The 19,331-nt window shown below is 34.5% G+C and overlaps 1 protein-coding gene across 1 annotated transcript in view; it reads left to right on the top strand.

The window, feature by feature from the left end:
* Positions 1–19,331, top strand: part of LOC141499897 (uncharacterized) — a 140,998-nt gene that overhangs the window by 97,807 nt on the left and 23,860 nt on the right. The window contains exons 8-9 of the mRNA XM_074202683.1: positions 16,976–17,133; positions 18,819–18,861. Of these exons, the coding sequence (XP_074058784.1) occupies positions 16,976–17,133; positions 18,819–18,861 (201 nt within the window). The remainder of the gene's footprint in view (positions 1–16,975; positions 17,134–18,818; positions 18,862–19,331) is intronic.

Raw genomic sequence — 19,331 nt, 5'->3', positions numbered from 1 at the left:
TAACCCTAATTCCTCATACTGAAAATGACTAATCTATAAACATGTTTAACATGAATGTATATGTACAATAGTAACTTGACTGTTTGTCGCTGAGGGGAAGGGGCTGGGAAGGAAGAGTGAAAGGAAATTTTAAAACTTAAAAAGTACATAGGAATATGAATGAATGTTGAAAAACATTCATAACGTATTTGGAAAAATAAAATATCAATTAAAAAAAAGATGTCTGGCAAAAATACAAAACTCCTGGACAATAAATCCCACACTGTAAGTTAAAATGATGAATGTTTATCAAAACATAAATTGCTCAGATTAACAGAAGAGGAAATAGCATACTTAACTCACCCCATCTTAGGAAAATGAAGCTGAAGAGGCTATCAATTAACTCCTGAAGAAAAAAATCACCAGGGCTAAATGGGTTCACAAGGGAATTCTACCAAAAATTTAAAGAACAATTAATTTCAATCATATAAGAAACTATTTGTATAAATAGGTGAAGCAGAAATCCAACCAAATTCCTTTTACAACAAAAATATTGTGCTGATACCTAAACCAAGAAGAACTAAAACAGAGAAAGAAAACTACAGACCAGTTTCTCTAATGAATATTGATGCAAAAATTTTAAACAAAAAAATAGCAAGGAGATTACAGAAATGTCATCAGGAACATACACTTTGACCAGGTAGAATTTATCTCAGGAATATAAGTTCAATATTAGGAAAACTATCAGCATAATTAACCATATTTTTAAGAAACCACCAGAAATTTTATGATTATTCTAGTTAATACTGAAAATTTTTTTTGACAAACTGCAGCATCCAGTTCTTTTAAAAATACTAGAGAGTCAAAGAATAAAATGACAAATAATTTCTAAAACCAACAGCAAACATTATCTGAAATGGGACCTTCATATAAGGAACATATAAACTAGAAACCTTCATATAAGGGTCATATAAGGTCAGAGGTGAAGCAAGGCTGCCCATTAATCTATTCTATATTATATATTCTATGCAATTATTCAGAAATGTATCAAAAATATTAGCTATAACAATGAGAGAAGAAAAAAGAAGAAATTAGGATAGGCAATGAGGAAACAAAATTGTTACCCTTCATGGATGATATGAGGTATACCTAGACAATCCTTGAGAAAAAAACTATTTAAAATAACAAGTTTAAAATAACAAGATTAACAACAAAGTCCAGGAGCAAGAGATAGAAAGGGAAAATCCATTAAAAATAACTATAGGCAATATAAAATACTTGGGAGTCTGCCTGTCAAGACAAACCCAGGAACTATATGAACATGATTACAGAACACTTTCCTTACAAATTAAGTCAGATCTAAACAGCTGGAGAAATATCAATTACTCATGGATAGGTCAAGCCAATACAATAAAAATGACAATTCTACCTAAATTAATTTTCTTATTAAATGCCATAGCAAAATACCAAAAATTATTTCATAGAGTTAGAAAAAATATTAACAAAATTCATCTGGAAGAACAAAAGGTCAAGAATATCAAGGGAATTAATGAAAAAAAAGCCAAACTATATCTCAAACTATATTATAAAATAGTAACATCAACACTATCTGGTACTGGTTAAGCAATAGAGTGGGATGGATCAGTGGAATAGATTAAGTGCACAAGAAACAGCAGTAAATGACCATAATACACTAGTGTTTGATATACCCCCAAACTCCAGCTTCTAGGACAAAAACTCACTATTTAATAAAAACTATTGGGAAAAACTGGAAATCAGTATAGTAGAAACTAAGTATAGATCAACATCTTATACCATATACATGGTCTAAATGAGTACATGATTTGATGTAAAGGATGATGCCATAAACAAATTAAAGGAGCAAGGAAGAGTTTACCTGTCAGATCTATGGAGAAGGGAAGAATTTAACAAGAAATAATTGATAATTTTGATTATATCAAATTAAAAATATTTTGTTCAAACAAAACCAATTTAAATAAGATTAGGATAGCAGAAAGCTCAAAAACAATTTTTACAGTAAATGTCTCTGAAAAATCTCATTTCTCAAATATATGGTAAACTGAATAATATATTTGAGAAGTCAAGTCATTCCCCAAATGATAAGTTGTCAAAGAATATGAATAGGGAGTTTTCAGATGAAGAAATCATAGCTATCTATAGGCATATGAAAAAAATACTCTAAATCACTATTGATTAGAGAAATACTATTTAAAACAACTCTAAAATATCACCTTATGCCAATTGTCTAATATGACATGAAAGGAAAAAGATAAATGTTGAAATGCAAGTGGGAAAATTGGTACACTAAAGCATTGTTTGTGGAGTTGCAAGCTGATTCAACCATTCTAGAGAACTCTTTGGAACTAGGTTCAAAGGGCAATCAAACTATGCATACCCTTTGATCCATTAATACAACTACTAGATCTGCATCTCAAAAAGATTTTTAAAAATGGGGGGGGGGATGATCTACTTGTACAAAGCCTTAGCATTGGAAATTGAGGGAACTGAGAATCAATGCCATAAATTGGGGAATGACTGAACAAGTTGTAGCATATGAAAACTATTATGCTATAAGAAATGTTGAGCAGGTGTATTTCAGAAAAATCTGGAAAGACTTATATGAACTGATGCAAAGTTAAGTGAGCAGAACTAGGGGAACATTATACATGGTAAGAGCAGCATTGTACAATGATCAACTATGAATGACTCAACTATTCTCAGCAATCAATGATCCAGAACAATTCCAAAGGACCCATGAGGAAGAATGCTATTCACAATCAAAGAAAAAACTACTGAAATCTGAATATAGATTGAAACATGTAATTTTCAGGGGGGTTTTATGTTATTTTCTTTTGGTATGTTTCTTCTTTCATAACATGACTAAAATGGAAAGATAATTTATAATAAAAATGTTCTTTACAAATGTACTTCTGCATAGGAGTCTTAGACCTTCAGTCAGGAAGACCTGAATTCAAATGCAGCTACACAAACTTATAACTGTGCTACCATAGGCATTTATATAAAAATAACTTCTCCTGTGGACAGCTAGGTGGCACAGTAGATAGAGCACTGGACTTGGAGTCAGAAGGACCAGAGTTGAAATCCTGCTTCAGACACTTAATAATTACCTAGCTGTGTGATCTTGGGCAAGTCACTTAACTTCACTGCCTTGCAAAAAAAAAAATTAAAAATGACACCTCCTAGGATTATTTTGAAGATAAAATGAGATCATATTTATAAAGTTTTTAGTTAGTACAGTGCCTGGTACATCAAAAGTACTATATAAATGTTAGCTATTATAATTCCTTAGACTATTTTAAATTTTCTTGTTACAAAGGATAAGCAAGATTTAGTGACTGTTATCTCTTTGGAATGGTTGAACCAATTTACAATTCCACCAACATGTATTAGTATTCATTACCCTTTCAACAATTGTTATTTTCCACTCTGTCAATCTGACCAGTGTGAGTCAAGTATGTGGACTACTCTATTTCTCTTAGTATTTGTGGTGGTAATGACTTGTGGAAAGTAATGTTTATACAATGGAGTGGAATGAGTAGCCTCTGGAGTCAGACAAGCTAGGATACTGTTGCATTAACTTAGACATGAGGCAATATTAAGAGCATAGATTAGGGTAGTAGCAATAAGAAAGAAAAGTATGCATATGAAAACCTAAACAAAACGTATTTTGAAAGAATAGATAAGGCTTTTTTTCCCCCTCTTAACTGGAGGCTAGAGTCAAAATCAACAATTGCTTTAGGGAGTTGGAAGATTATACTTGATCCACAGAGAAGACAGAAGATTCTTCCTGAAGTAATTGATTAGCTATGTTGCTATGGTCACATTGAAAGTTATGACAATATTTTCACACAATATTTTGTCACTATTTCTGTGATCAGAATTTACATGGTGGTAAACCTGAAGAGATTTGGGTAAGATACTGGAGCTGGAAAGGGTTTGCAGGTCAAAACAGCAACTTGTACAAAATTCATTATTTTAGAACCAAGATACGAGAGAAGTGAAACAATAAAGTGGGTATAAGATCAAGAAATCAGTTCAAGAACAGAATGGGCAGGATATGGATCTAATAAGATGCAACCAAAGGAAAGCTCAAGATAATTCAAATATGTATGATCAGATCAAAAATGATATTTTCAAGACAAATAGCATCAGAGAGCACTGGAAGCAGTTTTTGATAATGTTAGCAATTTCTAGAGAGGAAAGGAGGAAGAGGAACAAAATAAGGGGAAGGTAGGAACAGAGAAAACAGCTAGATATATTTAATATTGATCTAGAAGACTGCTATAGTATGGTTGTAGAAAAGATTTGGTCTTAGAGTCATGGATGGGTTTCTAGGTGGCAATTAGTCAGCCACACTATTATACCTCTCTTTTAACTTCAGTGATTTCCTTATTCCTCTTACCCTTCCCTCTCATGCCAGAGCAATAAAACTGGTACTGGAGCAAACTCCTCTCTTTCACTGTAATTTGGGGAGTAAGGCTGTTAACTAGATTGTACTTGCCAACAATTAAGCAAATCAAACAAATTGACTGTAATAAAGTTATCAGAGTCAAAGGATGAGATTTTTGCCCTTACCTTGAACATGTTCCCATATATAAGGCATGTATAATAGGCCAGGTTGAATGGAGCTTAATGAACGACTTGTATTCCATCTAAAAATTATCAAAATGAGATTAATTTAAGAGAAAGTACATTCAGAGAAGGGAAAGGATATATTCACTCAGTATATTCAGTATGTCCAGGATATTCACTCAGCTTCCTTGTGCTAGTCATCTAGTATAAAGCCTCTGATACCACCCAACTAATACTCCTCATATTAAGAGACCAGGAGCAGAAAAGATGAAATAAGAGAAGAAAAGAACCTATTTATATTGGGATATTTAAAGCAGTCCCTTTCTGGCTAGGATACTATTGCATTAATTTAGACATGAGACAATATTAAGAGCATAGATTAGGGTAGTAGCAATAGTAATGGAAAGGAAAGTATGCATATAAAAACCTAAACAAAACTTTTTTTGAAAGAATAGATAAGGCTTTTTTTCCTACTCTTAACTGGAGGCTAGAGTCAAAATCAATAAGTACATATGATAAAGAATACTATCCATCCCAAAGACAGAGCTGATGAAGTCTGATTACAGATTGAAGCATGCTTTTTTCATTTTTTCATGAGGTTTCTCTTTATAATTACTTTTACAACATATTAATGTTTTCATAACTGCACATTTTTAACCTATTCCAAATAACTTACTTTCTCAATGAGGGGGGGTGAGGTGGGAGGAAGGGAGAGAATTTGTAATTCAAGGTTTTAGAAGTGAATGTTGAAATTTAACTGGGGGGAAAATAAAATAAAATTTGGGAAAAAAGAAACCAGGAATATTTGTCAAAGCCCTACTTAGGCTTAGTCCTTTGAATCAATTAATTCAAGAGTTTCAGTGCTTTTAAAGAAAAGAAAAAAAGAAAAACCAGCTCACAGAGGGAAGGGTACCCTGAAAATAGTCCTGCAAGTACAATTTGGACACACTGATTGAAATAAATAATGGAATCACCTTGATGGGAAGTAAACAAATAACCTGGTTAACTAAAAGAAGTTAAAAGATGTCCTTGATTTTTTCTGGCCTTCAAAAATGTGAAGAGTGGATGCACCATAGCCATTGATTTGATTCAAATTTTCTCCTGCATAGCATATGAAAGGGAAACCTGCTCTGAGTGTTATTCAGTCTATTGAGGGTGACTAATTAAGTGAAATCATTTGGAGGTGTTTGATTAGATCATGACTATTTTAGATCTGAGCTATTCTTTTAGACTTGGCTCTATAAAAAAGGTTCAGACATCTTCCAGAACAGAAATCCTGCATCCTAAACCACATATCATATACCAAACTTGGCTCCTTAGAAGGGAAGTCTGCTTATCTAAACATTCTTCTCTAAAGGGACCACTCTAGTCTAAAGATGATAGGAACCAGGGGCAGTTGTGAAAGGTAATTTCTACTGGACCCATTTTCCTCAGGAGACGAGTGAGATTTTTTCCTTGACAACCCAGAGTTTCTCAATTAAACATCCAAGAGAGTAGAGGGGGAAAGTATATTGTACCAGACCTGGCTAGGACTCTAGCAAAAGACTGAGTGTTCATCCTTTACTAGAAGTTATTTGATTTATGAAGACATTTTAAGTTTGGTGGAAAGGAGTTTGAGTTGACATTTTAGCAAGCCAATGAGTAAGGAATTTCCTTTCATAAGAGCTCCAACCTTGTGGTTACAATTTAAATCTAAGTTATTAGATAGGAACCTATTATAGAAATGGAATCACTGGAGGATGAAAGGTTGAGCAACCTCTTTCTGTAGAACTGCAGAGCATAGGGAACTTAAAGAATGACCCACAGATATAGTCTATGACTCAATTATTGAGTTCAATCTGGGGGACCTTGTATAAATCACTCTATGACTCATGCTTCTACCAAGTATTTCCCCATTTTATCTACATTTGTACAAATACTCACATGCACCACACACACACACACACACACACACACACACACACACACATACCACAGAGAATGGTACTAATGGATTTGCAAATACAGTGCTACTTAAGTACATGCACTTGTGCAGAAACTGAGGGATATTTTAATATTGAAAAGTGATTTCTCAGTGCCAGGATTGTACTTGTAGACCAAAATGTACATTTGTCCAGGAACTCTAGGAACTTCAGATCACAGGAGGGAAGTTGTTTCACTCAAGCCCTTGTTCTCTACTGTGTCAACAATTCTAATATTGACCTGGAATGCATATCATTATACCAGCTATAAAATACTACTCATAGGTTGGGGTTCTTGCCCCAAAAAAGTTTTGTAATTGGAATTATGTGTCAACTTATCCTCCTTTCCATCAAAACTATATAGTTGATAGAACTTGTAATAGAAATAGTAAATAGCAAGGTCTGACTTACTGATAAGTAGTATTATCTTAAGTTCATGAACAGAAACTAAGGAATCATTTTACCTTGATAATCCCTATGTACTCACATAATTATGTCACTACCAGCCTGGTCTAGACAAGCTGCTTTTGTCATCAGCATTCTATTTGGTCATTTCTACCTCTTAATAACATGCAGGATTGTGACAATACAACTCAATTCTGGTGATGCCTTTATCCTTAATGGTGGGGAAAAGGGTTTTTTAAATTAATATATTTGCAGCTTTTTATGTATCTTTTGTCTGCATGACATTTTCCTTCCAATTTCATCCTTAAAGGACTTTGTTTAGTCCGGTCTCTTGCCAAGCTTTCTATAAATGGTTTTTAATCCTCCTTTCTTGTTTATGAGGAATGATATTAATAATGTTCCATCTTCTTTCTCTGAAAAATTTTATAAATAAGCATATTTGAAAACAGTGTTGCCTTTATCTGATATCTCTTTCTGTTTGGTCAAATAAATCAAATCCTTATTGAAAAAGTTCTTTTTAAATTCCTATGGTCTCCCTTTTGGTAGTAATTGCATTACATGGGCTCAACTTCATATAAGATATTTTTATGGCTTATGTCAATGCCTTTTCCTAAACCTTTTTTTTTTGGCATAACTTGTGTAATTAAAGCAGGCAGCAATTGTTTTAATTATTTACATTTTCTCATTTCTATTCTTTTTTTTAATTTTTTATCTTTGCTCTAATAAGTCAAAAACTCAATGACCACAACTGATACATACAGACAACTGATTAAAAAATAACTACCAAATTACTTCCATGTTTTATCAATAACAATTCTTTTCCTTTCTGTTAAAATATAATCAATTCTATTTTAGTGATATTATTGAGTGCCCACCATGACCAATGACTTCTGATCCTTACTCTACTCCTTCATCCTTCATGACAGATGTGAAGTGTAACAGATGGTAGTATAGAAGCTGCAAATATTTTTATTGTCAGTCTGTAATTTTGTCTTAGGCACTGCAATAGGAAATGACCAAATGTCCTATGAAATGATGTTTTTTTAAAAATGGAAATTTCAAGATGAATATTATTTAGTTCCTTTAACTATAAATAAATACCTATTTAGTTCAGTTAACAACTAATTGGGAAAATCTGATGAGTGAGGATAGAAAAATGTCAGTCAATTAGATTATTTTTCTCTTAGGAAAACTCATTAACTAACACGCAAATAAAAGTTTATTTATGATTTTTATGAGTGATGTGTGGAATTGATTCTGGGTTCTCAATGCTGGCTATGCTAATGGAGAACAAGCTCTCTTTATATATAAGTAAATACTATTAATGTCTCCATCCTAACCATGTATCCCTCAACAATGAATATGTTGGTCACTGGACAAGGATGTACTTGGTCATTGAACAAGGATCTAACATTTAGACTTCTAGATATAATTTAGGTGAATCCTTCATGAGGATTTAGTTGATTACACTATTTGTTAAAATTCATTCCCTCTTAAAATTATATTGTATTATTTTAAACAAATATAGATTGGATAAATATGTGTATTCATCAATGTACAAGTTGTGTCCCTTCAATAGAATAAAGTTCCTGATTTTTTTCCATTTTTTCCTTCATAACCTTAATCCCAAGTATAGTATCTGGTACATAGTAGGTGCTTGATAATCATTTGTTAAACTGAATTCCTTCTACTTTGCCTGGCAATGGCATGGAGCTGTCACATTCACTATTGGTCTCTTTTCAGTTTAAGAAAAAATGCACATGCCCCAGGGCATGACTGAGGAACACTTGAACAGTGTAAAAATAATGCCCCTCTCATCCAGAATAAGCTATATTGTAATGAGCATAAAATCCAAAATGGAAAGCAACACTGTGTTGATCAGATTATCCAAATTCACTCAGGAATTATTTGCAAAGCAGTTTCCTTGAACAAGTTGCCTATGTGGACACTTCTGTCTTCCTGGATGCTGTCTGCATTATATCTGACAGGTAGAACCTCAGAGTCATTCTCAGAAAATATATCACAGCCAAGATTATAGTCATCTTCATGCATTTCCCCTCCTAATTTGATGGGCTAAAACCAGCTTCCTAGGCCCCTCTGTTAATCTATAAGAAGACACAGATTAAATAAACTTTACTTAAGAATTCTATCCTCCGGGCGGCTAGGTGGCGCAGTGGGTAAAGCACCGGCCTTGGAGTCAGGAGTACCTGGGTTCAAATCCAGTCTCAGACACTTAATAATTACCTAGCTGTGTGGCCTTAGGCAAGACACTTAACCCCATTTGCCTTGCAAAAAACCTAAAAAAAAAAGAATTCTATCCTCTATGATTTCTCTCTCATCACATTCAACTTAGATCAATATATACCAATGTGAAGACTAACAAACTGCCTTCTGTGGGGGGGGCGGGGGAGAGAAGCAAGATTTGGGTGAAAATTATAAAATTCAAAATAAATAAAGTCTTTCTTTTACAAAAAATTTCTATCCTCTAACAATTGTTGCAGAAATATGATTTTATTATTGAATGGGATATTTTTCCCTGAAGCAAAATTGATTTACATATATGGAAAGGGGAACCAACTTCTCAATGCTGTGGGCATAAAGTTTCCTAATTTAATTAGTTCTCTGAACTTTTCTAAGTAAGAACCTACCATGTATCTCACAATAATAAAATGCCCAATAAAAATGGACAAGGGTGAGGAAATTTTACCAGTTTAAATATCCCAACTGTAATTATATTTTAGCATTTATTGACTAGGAACAAATGAACAAATAAGCACCATTAAGTGGAATGGGAGGAGGAACTAGGGAACAGCTATGAAAGACAACCATGTAAAGATGCAATAGAGAGAAAAACACATAAGATAAATGTGTAACCAGAGGCCCTGGGCTGAAGGATGGCACTCTTCTGAGTCACCTTCTCAGTCACCTTCTCATCAGTCACCTGATGAATTTATTGCACTCTCTTGATTTGGCACATAGTTTCTGTAAGGCATTGCTCTTCTGGATTCCTGAAGGTTATTGTTAGGCACTGCTATGCTGCATGCATTATTATAGATCTCTTTGTTTCTTGTTTGTTCAGCTTTAGTCCTTTAGTCCTAACTCCTTAGGTGAGGTGCTTCCTCCTACTATGAGATACACTGAGGTCTCCCCCAATTTTTTTTTCTGTCTTTTTTTGGAAATGATCATTCTTGGCCTCTATGCCTAATCTTTCTCTTACCTAATTTTAATGACAGAATGGGTTTTGCCTCAGTCTAACTATGACCTGGGAAAGACCTAGCTTTAAAAAACCAAGGTCTCTCACTCTATCTAGGTCATCCCCAGTTATCCTAATCCATATTTGGACACTGGACCCAGATAGCTCTGGAGGAGAAGAAAGTTAAATTGGTGACTTTGTATAGCAAACTTATATTCAACTAACTTGTATGTCATGCATATCCTCCCTGATGTCATAGTCTTCTTTGAGAATGAAGAACAAACAATAGCAACCTCTTATTTTAAAGTGGATAAATGGACTCTATCATTTCTCTTTTAACTTAGAGCCCAGAGATTCAAACTTCAGTTTTCTTGGGAGACAAGCTCTCACCTGGAAGAAAAAACCCTTAGCTGCTTTGCTCCATAAAAAATATAAAATCTGTCAATTTCAAGTCTCCAGATTCTTAGCTGAGAATGGGTCTTTTCATCAGAAGGAGAATCCCTGCTTCCAGGGATCATTATGCTTTTACCACAGGATATCTATTCAGCTAAAAGCTGTTTCCCCAACTTTTAAACCATCTTTGACCCTTACAATCCTATTATTCACCATTAGCACTTTCCCTATCCCAAGTCTCTATCTGACATGGAATTAGAAATACTGTTTCTGATCAGTTTCTGATATTTGACTTATTTCTAGTCAAAACCATCTACAGTTGAAGCAATGAATTTTTCTTCTCTTGCAAAACCTTGATAAAAGCAAAGGAAGAGCTGTTATTTTTGAGAGGGAGAGGGAGACCATGATGGTGCCACTTTGCAAAGGCTGGTTTTCCAATTGCAAATCTCCTTTTACTTTTACTCCAGTTCTTCTTCCTCCTTTCCTTTCTTGAGAAGTAAACACTGGGGAATGGAGAAAAGAAATATCAAATATAATCTTAAATCATATTAAAATTGATAATTCTTGAGGCCATTCATTTTTTCTAGAGCAAATTTAATTACAATTTTTGAAATCATTTCCATTTCTCTCTGGCAATTTCCACTCCATGGCACACCAAACTTTCTCTGCTCTAGACATCATCCTCTCTTCTTCTGCATCTTTCTTCATCAGATAAAGATTGATGAAGGTCTTGACCAGTCTCTCCTCCTTTTTTATTTAGTCAGTTCTTGATGCCTTTCTCAGTTCTATCTTCTATAATTTGTCAAAGGTTACCATTTCTACTAACCTACTAAGCAATTGTTTTTGCCTTAATGGTTGACCTCTTTCCTTCCATTTTCTTGGTCTAGTCCCATCTTCGATCTCCACATCATAGAACCTTTGGTTTTCCTTGGTTCTCTTTGATTTCTTTTTCCTTATCATTTTGTGTATTTCTCACTGCTATGACTTTAGTGGAAATTAAACAAGTCAATATAATTTCTTAAACTTTTCTGTTTCCTTAGACAAAATTACTGTGAGAAAAGATTATAATATTTTACTGCACTCAATCAGTACAAATAATTGTGATGACCTCTATTTGCCTATCAACTTTTAAAAAATATTTACAAAATAAATTGTGTTATTTTTTAAAGGTGAAGATAAAATTTTATAAGCAAATATTTTACCTAGAACAAAACCATTCATAGAAAGCTGTATGGATTATTTGCTTCTACCAGACAACTGAAATTTGAAACATCAACTGGTATTCTTGATTTATAAAAACTGTACATACCATTTAACTTGAAATAGTCTGACAAAAGGTTAGCCTTTTGTTACTGTTATTGCTTACATTTCCCTTATTTATGGAGCAATGAAATGATAAAACTTTGCTCAATGACTGGCAAAAAATAGATTCTATATAAATCTTTATTTCCTTATCTTCCCACTTTTACACACTCACTATGCCTCTTAAACTAAAACAATCATGATAGATGAACTTTCACCTTATTTTTCCCATCTCCACACAAGTCACCTTTGGCACACACACACACACACACACACACACACACACACACACACACACACAAACATCACCACATCACATCCCCCACACACATATACACACCTCTTCCCAACTCCTCTTTCTGTGCTTTCCTTTCCTTTCCTAGTATAATGTCAACTCCTTTAGTCAATAGTCTGCTTGCTTATCTATTTTTCTATTGCCAGTGCTTTTAAATTCTTAGGGTAAACAATTAATAAATACTTTATCTATTCTAAAGCAGACTGACCTGTAGGTATTGTTAGATAAATCTTTTACTTAATAGATATTCCCAATAAATCCTAAATTAAAGTTATCTGGGTGAAAAAGTCAAAGATTTATTTTCACTCAACTAAATAATTGGTAGGAAAAAATGTATTAGCATCTCTACTGATTAAAACCCTGAAAGCTGACTTCCTCTGTAACTGAAAAACATATCCCTTCTCATTAACTCCATTCTTATAGTAGATCCAAGGCATAAATAAATACAGAGAAGAACATTTGGGAATTTTGCATATAACCTACTTTGCATATAGGACAGAGGGAGATAAAGAATTCTAAAATTTATATCCATCTCCACTGTAACAGAGGCAAAGCAATAGGTTTTTGTGACCTCGAGTAAATTTTTCACCTTTGTTTAGCTCAATTTCTTCACTGGAAAACTGATAAGATCATGGAATTTAGAATTAGATGGAGCCTCACAGATCATATGCTCTGTCATCTTCAATTTTACCAAAAAAAGTAATTAAAGTTTAGAAAATTTAATCTCTAAATATTTTATGATTTATCACATGTCATAAACTCAAGAAATGATTTCTAGTTAGGATGGGAACTGAAAATTCCTTTAGGGACAGAAATATGGGAGATGTCACTCTCAGTTATTCTTTCTTGCTAGGAAGCATTTGAGCAGGGGAATGGGCATCATGGAATAAGCTAAGTGAGGGTCAAAACTCAAAAATAAAATTTTCAGTCAATGGATTTAAAGATTCGGCTTGCAAGAAGAGTGCTTAAAACTCTTGGACCTGGTGAGATTAAAGAAATAAAAAATAATGGTTTGAGCAGGTACAGCTGCCCGAGCTCCATCAGAGCCTGTAGTAGTTCCTAATAACTGGTTTGCCACAGCTGCACCCAGGGTCACAGCCATCTCAGATAGACAATCCTCAATCTGTAATCAGAGGCTGTAAGCAGAGCTGAAACTGTAAGAGATAAAAGATCTGCCATGCTTTAAATTCACACCCAGGGCAGCAACAGCAGCAACAGTAGCAGTAGTGAAACTCAATCTTCATTCCAATCAACCCACAAGACCAACTTGTATCAAGAAAGTGGACCAGCATCAACAATCACACTTGGGTTCCATTCCTGAGATGTAACTGAAATGTATTCCTGAGATGTATCCTAAAATGTATTCATAACTGTATCTGCTCTTTTGTATTTTCCTATATCAAATCATTGTAGTCTTTCATGGGAAGGCACCACTTCCAAAATAAATCTGTTGGAATTGGGTTTAGTATTTGGGGGCATCACAAAATAGACCTTATATTTCTGCTGTAGAGGGTTTTGAGGAAAAGTGGCACTAAAGGAGAAAGTGACCATTCTGACTCTTCATTTGTGAAAAAGATCAAATGGAAACACTATTTGTATTGGTCTGATTTTGCAATTTCAAGTGTCTTTTACAGCCTTATTAATCTCTTTTGTAAAAGGCTCTTGTTCCCAACCAGTGGTGACCAAAGGTATACAATGAGGAGCCAGTGCATGTACAAAATGTATCCACTTGCTTAACTGATATGACTTCCATTCAAAGGAGAGGTGGAGGAGTCCTCTTCTGGATGAGTTATGATGACATGGGATGGAAGTGCCTTGGAAAGAACATGGAATATTTGTAAACAATCTGTGACTGATTCCAGTCTGCTAATAACTCAGGAGAAATAGTTTGTGGGTTTCAAAAAATTTTTTCTATTGACTACATAGGTAAAATTGAGGATGTCTTCAAAAAAAAGTGAATCAGCATCACAGGTGTCTTCATTCTCTTCACTTGTGCTCTTGCAGGATCATGCTATAAGGGGATTGGACTTGGGTCCTTCTCCCACCTTTGACTTTGTGGATAATTAAAGGGCTTGGTTCTTGGCTTCTGTGTTTTATCTTTTTTCTCTAAGTGAAAAGTATAGAGCCTCTAAGTCTGTGAATTTCAAAAAGGTCAGGGACAGTATTGTGGTATTTTATCTAGAATAGCAAAAGAGATGTTGACAAACATATTGGGGTTTTTTTTTTGGTTTTTGCGAGGCAAATGGGGTTAAGTGGCTTGACCAAGGCCACACAGCTAGGTAATTATTGTCTGAGACCGGATTTGAACCCAGGTACTCCTGACTCCAGGGACTGTGATTTATCCACTGCGCCACCTAGCCACCCTGACAAACATATTGTTAAAATCTAGGTGAATTCTAGATATAACTTTCACCTGATTAACCAAACCTGTCCAAAAAATAAAAAAAGGAAATTTGATTAATTACCAAAATCTGTCCTATAAAACAAAAGTTTTATAGATTCTATTTACTCTTTCTCAATCTTACCCACAAGCCTTCCCCTGTAATAAAAATTAAAATAAAAAGTACACTAAACCATCAATACAACCAACCTTTTCTGATGGTATGTACATTCTACACACCATGGCATGACCTTATCTTTATGAAGCCAAGTTGACTCTTTGTGATTGACACTTCCTTTTCTTAATGTCCCAAACTTTCACTTCTTTCTGCCTCATTTTCCTCAATTGTACAATGAGGGTGTGTGTGGGGTGGTGGTAATAACTGCACCTACCTCACAAGGTTGTTGTGAAAATCAAAAAAGATACTATGCTAAGTAGAGTGCCTGACACATAGTTTATGCTTAATAAATGCTTGTTCCCTACCTTTTCCCATAAGTGACTTGCTCAGGGTCACTTGACCTTTAAGTGACTGAGCTGGAAATTCAACCAAGGTCTCCTAATTCCTAACCAAGGGCTCTTTGAACCATTTTAAAGCTAATTCTAAAAGGGTAAATGATGGTTTCAAATATATTGAATTTCAGAACTGCAAGAACACTCAGAGATAATTGAGTCTACTCTCTCATTTTACAAATGAGGTCACTAAGTCCTCGAGAAATGAACTAGCTTACCCAAAATAATATGCCACAGAGCCCCCCCCAAGATCTTCTTCCACTTTACCTCACTACCTTGCAAGATTGCCAATCCTTGAAAGTTCAATGAAATACAAAGCATTTTAAATAATATATAATTGCAATAATGTTTGCAACATTATATAATTTGCAATAATGTTGATGTTGCAATAATTTGAAAAAATAGTTTTTAATAACTGTTTTAATTGGAAACATTAATATTAAGGGTTAAATTGTTACAGGGTTGCTTGGATTCCTAAACAGCACATATTATGCTAATTCTATGGGGAAAATTTTTTTAAACTTACAACATTTACAAATGAATTTTTGGAACACAACCAATGTATAAATTAGAGACAATATGCACTAGAAGAGTCTTGCTTATGCATGCAATATAATTGATTTTAAATAGCCACATTTAAATATTAATATATACTCTCTCTATAAAAATACCTTATATATTCCTGATTATAGTATATGTGTTTTAAGTCTAACTAGATCATATTTATGAAGCATCCTGGGTGAATAAGCAATAGACATTCTACATTCCAAATTTCCTATAATACTTTCCTTCTAAGAATTTATGTTAGTATAGACAAACAAGCAAAGGAAAACATAAAATGTTAGCCAGAAAAGCTGATCATATTATTGAAAGTCAACTGAAATAGATACTAAGTAAAAAATATTTAGGAAATATTTATAGCATTTGGTTTGGATACTTCATATTATACTATTTTAAAACAACCTTTTATAAAAAGTTTTGTAACTACACTATGACAACCATTTATCAAAAATTACTAAGTTCTACTTTTTAAGCAAGAAAATAATTAATAATAATAGCACAAGTGACCTTTTACATGTTTCCAATATTAGAACTAAGGGAACTAAATTTAATCCTATTCTACAGATATAAAAAGTGAGGTACAGAAAAAGGGACTTATCATGTAATAAATAGCAAATATTTATAAACCAAATAGATCTTAATAGAGATTATCTGAAAGTGATGTTTCAATGAAGAGGCAAATTAGGCTTAATATAAAAGGAAAAACTTTTGAAGTTAAAAAGGAATTGGGTAACCTTGGAAGGCACTGAGCTCCCTTTCAATTGAGGCCTTTCAACAAAAACTAGGTGACTAGTTGGTGAGAATATCACAATGGGTCAGACTAGTTGGTTGCTGAAATTCTTTCCAAGTCTGAAATTCTATGATTTTATGTTTCCTTGATTCTTAATTTCTTTTTTTAAATTTTATTTATTTAAGGCAGTGGGGTTAAATGACTCGCCCAAGGTTTCACGGCTAGGCAATTATTAAATGTCTGAGGTCACATTTGAACTCAGGTCCTCCTGACTCCAGGACCAGTGCTCTGTCCACTGCACCACCTAGCTGCCCCCCACTGTGCCACCTAGCTGTCCTGATGCTTAATTTCTTAACCTCAAAGTATCTTACTACTCAAGGTGGTTAGATAGTGCTGCTGATAGAGTGGAGGGACTAGAGTCAGGAAGATCTGAGTTGAAATAGAGCCTCAGACATTTATTAGCTGTGTCACCCTAAGCAGACACTTGACCCTGTTTGCCTCAGTTTCCTCATCTATAAAATGAGCCAGAGAAGGAAATAGTAAACCACTTTAGTATCTTTGCCACCAAATGGGGTTACTAAGAGTCAGACAAGACTGAAAGAACTAAATAAAAATAAATCCTGATACTGAGTTTTGGGGATGTTGATTATAGGATGAAGGAAAATGTCGGCCACTGGATATAACAAAGTTAGAAGGAGCAGAAGTTGGAATAGACAGCAGCTTGGGCAAACCATTTGTGTTTAAATGTGTACCTCAATCTGGAACCAGGACTTTTTGCCTTTGTGCTACCTCAAACCAAGAGATGAAAAGGTAAGCAATCCATTTCACTCAGTTCTCACTAGTTTCTCTTTGTCTCTATGTCTGCCTGTATCCATTCCTTTTCTTTTGTATCTCTCTTCTCTATCTCCCTCTCTCTATTGTTCTGTCAGGTCCGTGTGTACTCTGTCTCTGTTTTACTATCTTCTCTGTCTTTTCTCTCCTCTGGTTGTCTCTATCTCTTTGTCTCAGTCTCTCTCTCTCTCTCTCTCTCTCTCCCCCTCCCTCCCTCCTCCAGGTCCTGATTTGGTTGTGTGTGTGTGTGTGTGTGTGTGTGTGTGTGTGTGTGTGTGTGTGTGTGTGTGTGTGTGTTCTAAATCAAAGGGATTGGAAATAGAAGAAATAATAAAGTTATAAGAAGCAGGAAATTTGTCCCAGTAAAAGGCATGACAACTTGTGCTCTATAACTTTTACTCTTTTTTTCCCCCCTTTCAGACTGGATTTTAAAAAGGTGTGATAATGACTTGCTGGTTCAGATTCTTCAAGTCTCATTCAATAGTACTAATGCTCAAACTTTCCATCATTTTGATTTTACCTAGTTCAATCCCTTATCACCTCTGTCTGGACTATTGCTTAGTTTCCTAATTGGACTCCCTGATTCATGTGTCTCCCCTCTCCAATTCATCCTCCACACAGATGATGAAGTGATTTTCCTGACCATGTCACTACTCTGCCCAGTACACTCAAATGGTTTCCTATTATCTGTGGGTTCAAATATAAACTCTCTGGCAGTCAAACTTTCACAATATGCCCCTTCCTGTCCTTTTAATACATTTAACACTGCACTCTGTGGTCTGCCCATCTGTTCTTACTTGCTGTTCTTCACACATGAAGACTTCCCATTTGTGTGCCTTTGCCCTGGTTGACCCCTAGCCCTGGAATGCTATCCCTCACCTTATACTTGTAGAAAGAATGCCTAATTTCTTTTAAAACCCAGCTCAAGCTCTTCTTTCATTCAGTGAAACTCTTATTCTCTTTAACAATGGATTTCAGCAGATTAACAGAATTCTTCAACTTTTTTATACACTTGTGGATTTCATAATTTCTTCAGCATGAATAGTTTCTCCATGGATGTTGATCATAATCCCTCATACACCTTAGTACACACTATCCTTAAATTGTTAAGGATGGAAAAAAAAAATTTTTCACCTGTGACTGAATCATGAAATGTTCCATTGCTCTTATCTGGAACAGTTCATAGACAACATATACACAGCCTGTCACTAGAAAAAAATTCAGAGGTGTTCCAACCTTTTACATCATGGAAGAGTTTAAGCCCTGCTGCTATAATAATGTTTAAGAATCCAAAGTTTCAACCACAGTCCCAAAGGATTTCCATGATGAGACATGATAACCACTTCTACCCAACTTCAGAGAGAGAAATGATGAATTCAGAGTGGGAATCAAGAGATTTTTTTTTGGACATGGCCAATGTAGGGATATTTTTGCTTCACTGTACATTTTTATAATCTGTATTTTTTCTTGATTTCTAAAATGTAGGGGGAAGGGAGGGGAAGAAAGGAAGAGTGAGAGAAAAAATGTAGTCTAAAAATAAAATAAAATGTTTTTAAAAGACAAAAAATAAAAAAATGGTCACTTTTGGACACAGTAATATAAGACTTTAGTGGAAAACTGTACTTTTAAAAAATAAAAATTGCTTTTATTTTACTTTGTTTCAGGTGGCTGGAAGCAATGGACAAAGCTGCACATCCTGTCTGTCAGGTAATAGACAGTTTTTGATAATTATCTCAGTTCTTATTTTGTTTTTCTTTTCAGAGATGCAAAGGAGAAAATTCAATGTCATGTTAAGCAGTCAACCTTGTGAACTGATAACATTATTTTAAAAGCTTTGAAAGAAAATATTAGGTAAAAAGATTCTGTAGGGGTATTACCCTCCTGTAGTCCTCTTTTCATATTACTGTTGTACATTTTATCCAGAAACCCTGGGTGGTATCTGCAGAAAAGTGTGTAATGGCAATAAGTAAACTGGATCAACTCCCATTCTCCCTCCTAATGAAAAAGTATGGATTATCCTCACAGAGGCTTCCAGATAAATGTCCAAGAGCTCTTTAGTGTAACCCTATTAGCAATAGGGTTTTGATATATGAGTCAGGGGCACTCTCTCAGACTTTCAGACTTTCTGTCCTTAGTCTATCTATGTTTCAGATCATTATTTCCTTCCAAATCCTTTT

This window comes from Macrotis lagotis, chromosome X (genome assembly GCF_037893015.1).
Source record: "Macrotis lagotis isolate mMagLag1 chromosome X, bilby.v1.9.chrom.fasta, whole genome shotgun sequence".
NCBI lineage: Eukaryota > Metazoa > Chordata > Mammalia > Peramelemorphia > Peramelidae > Macrotis > Macrotis lagotis.
Note: the sequence above shows the minus strand (reverse complement) of the source record. Positions and strands in the feature narration are given on the sequence as shown.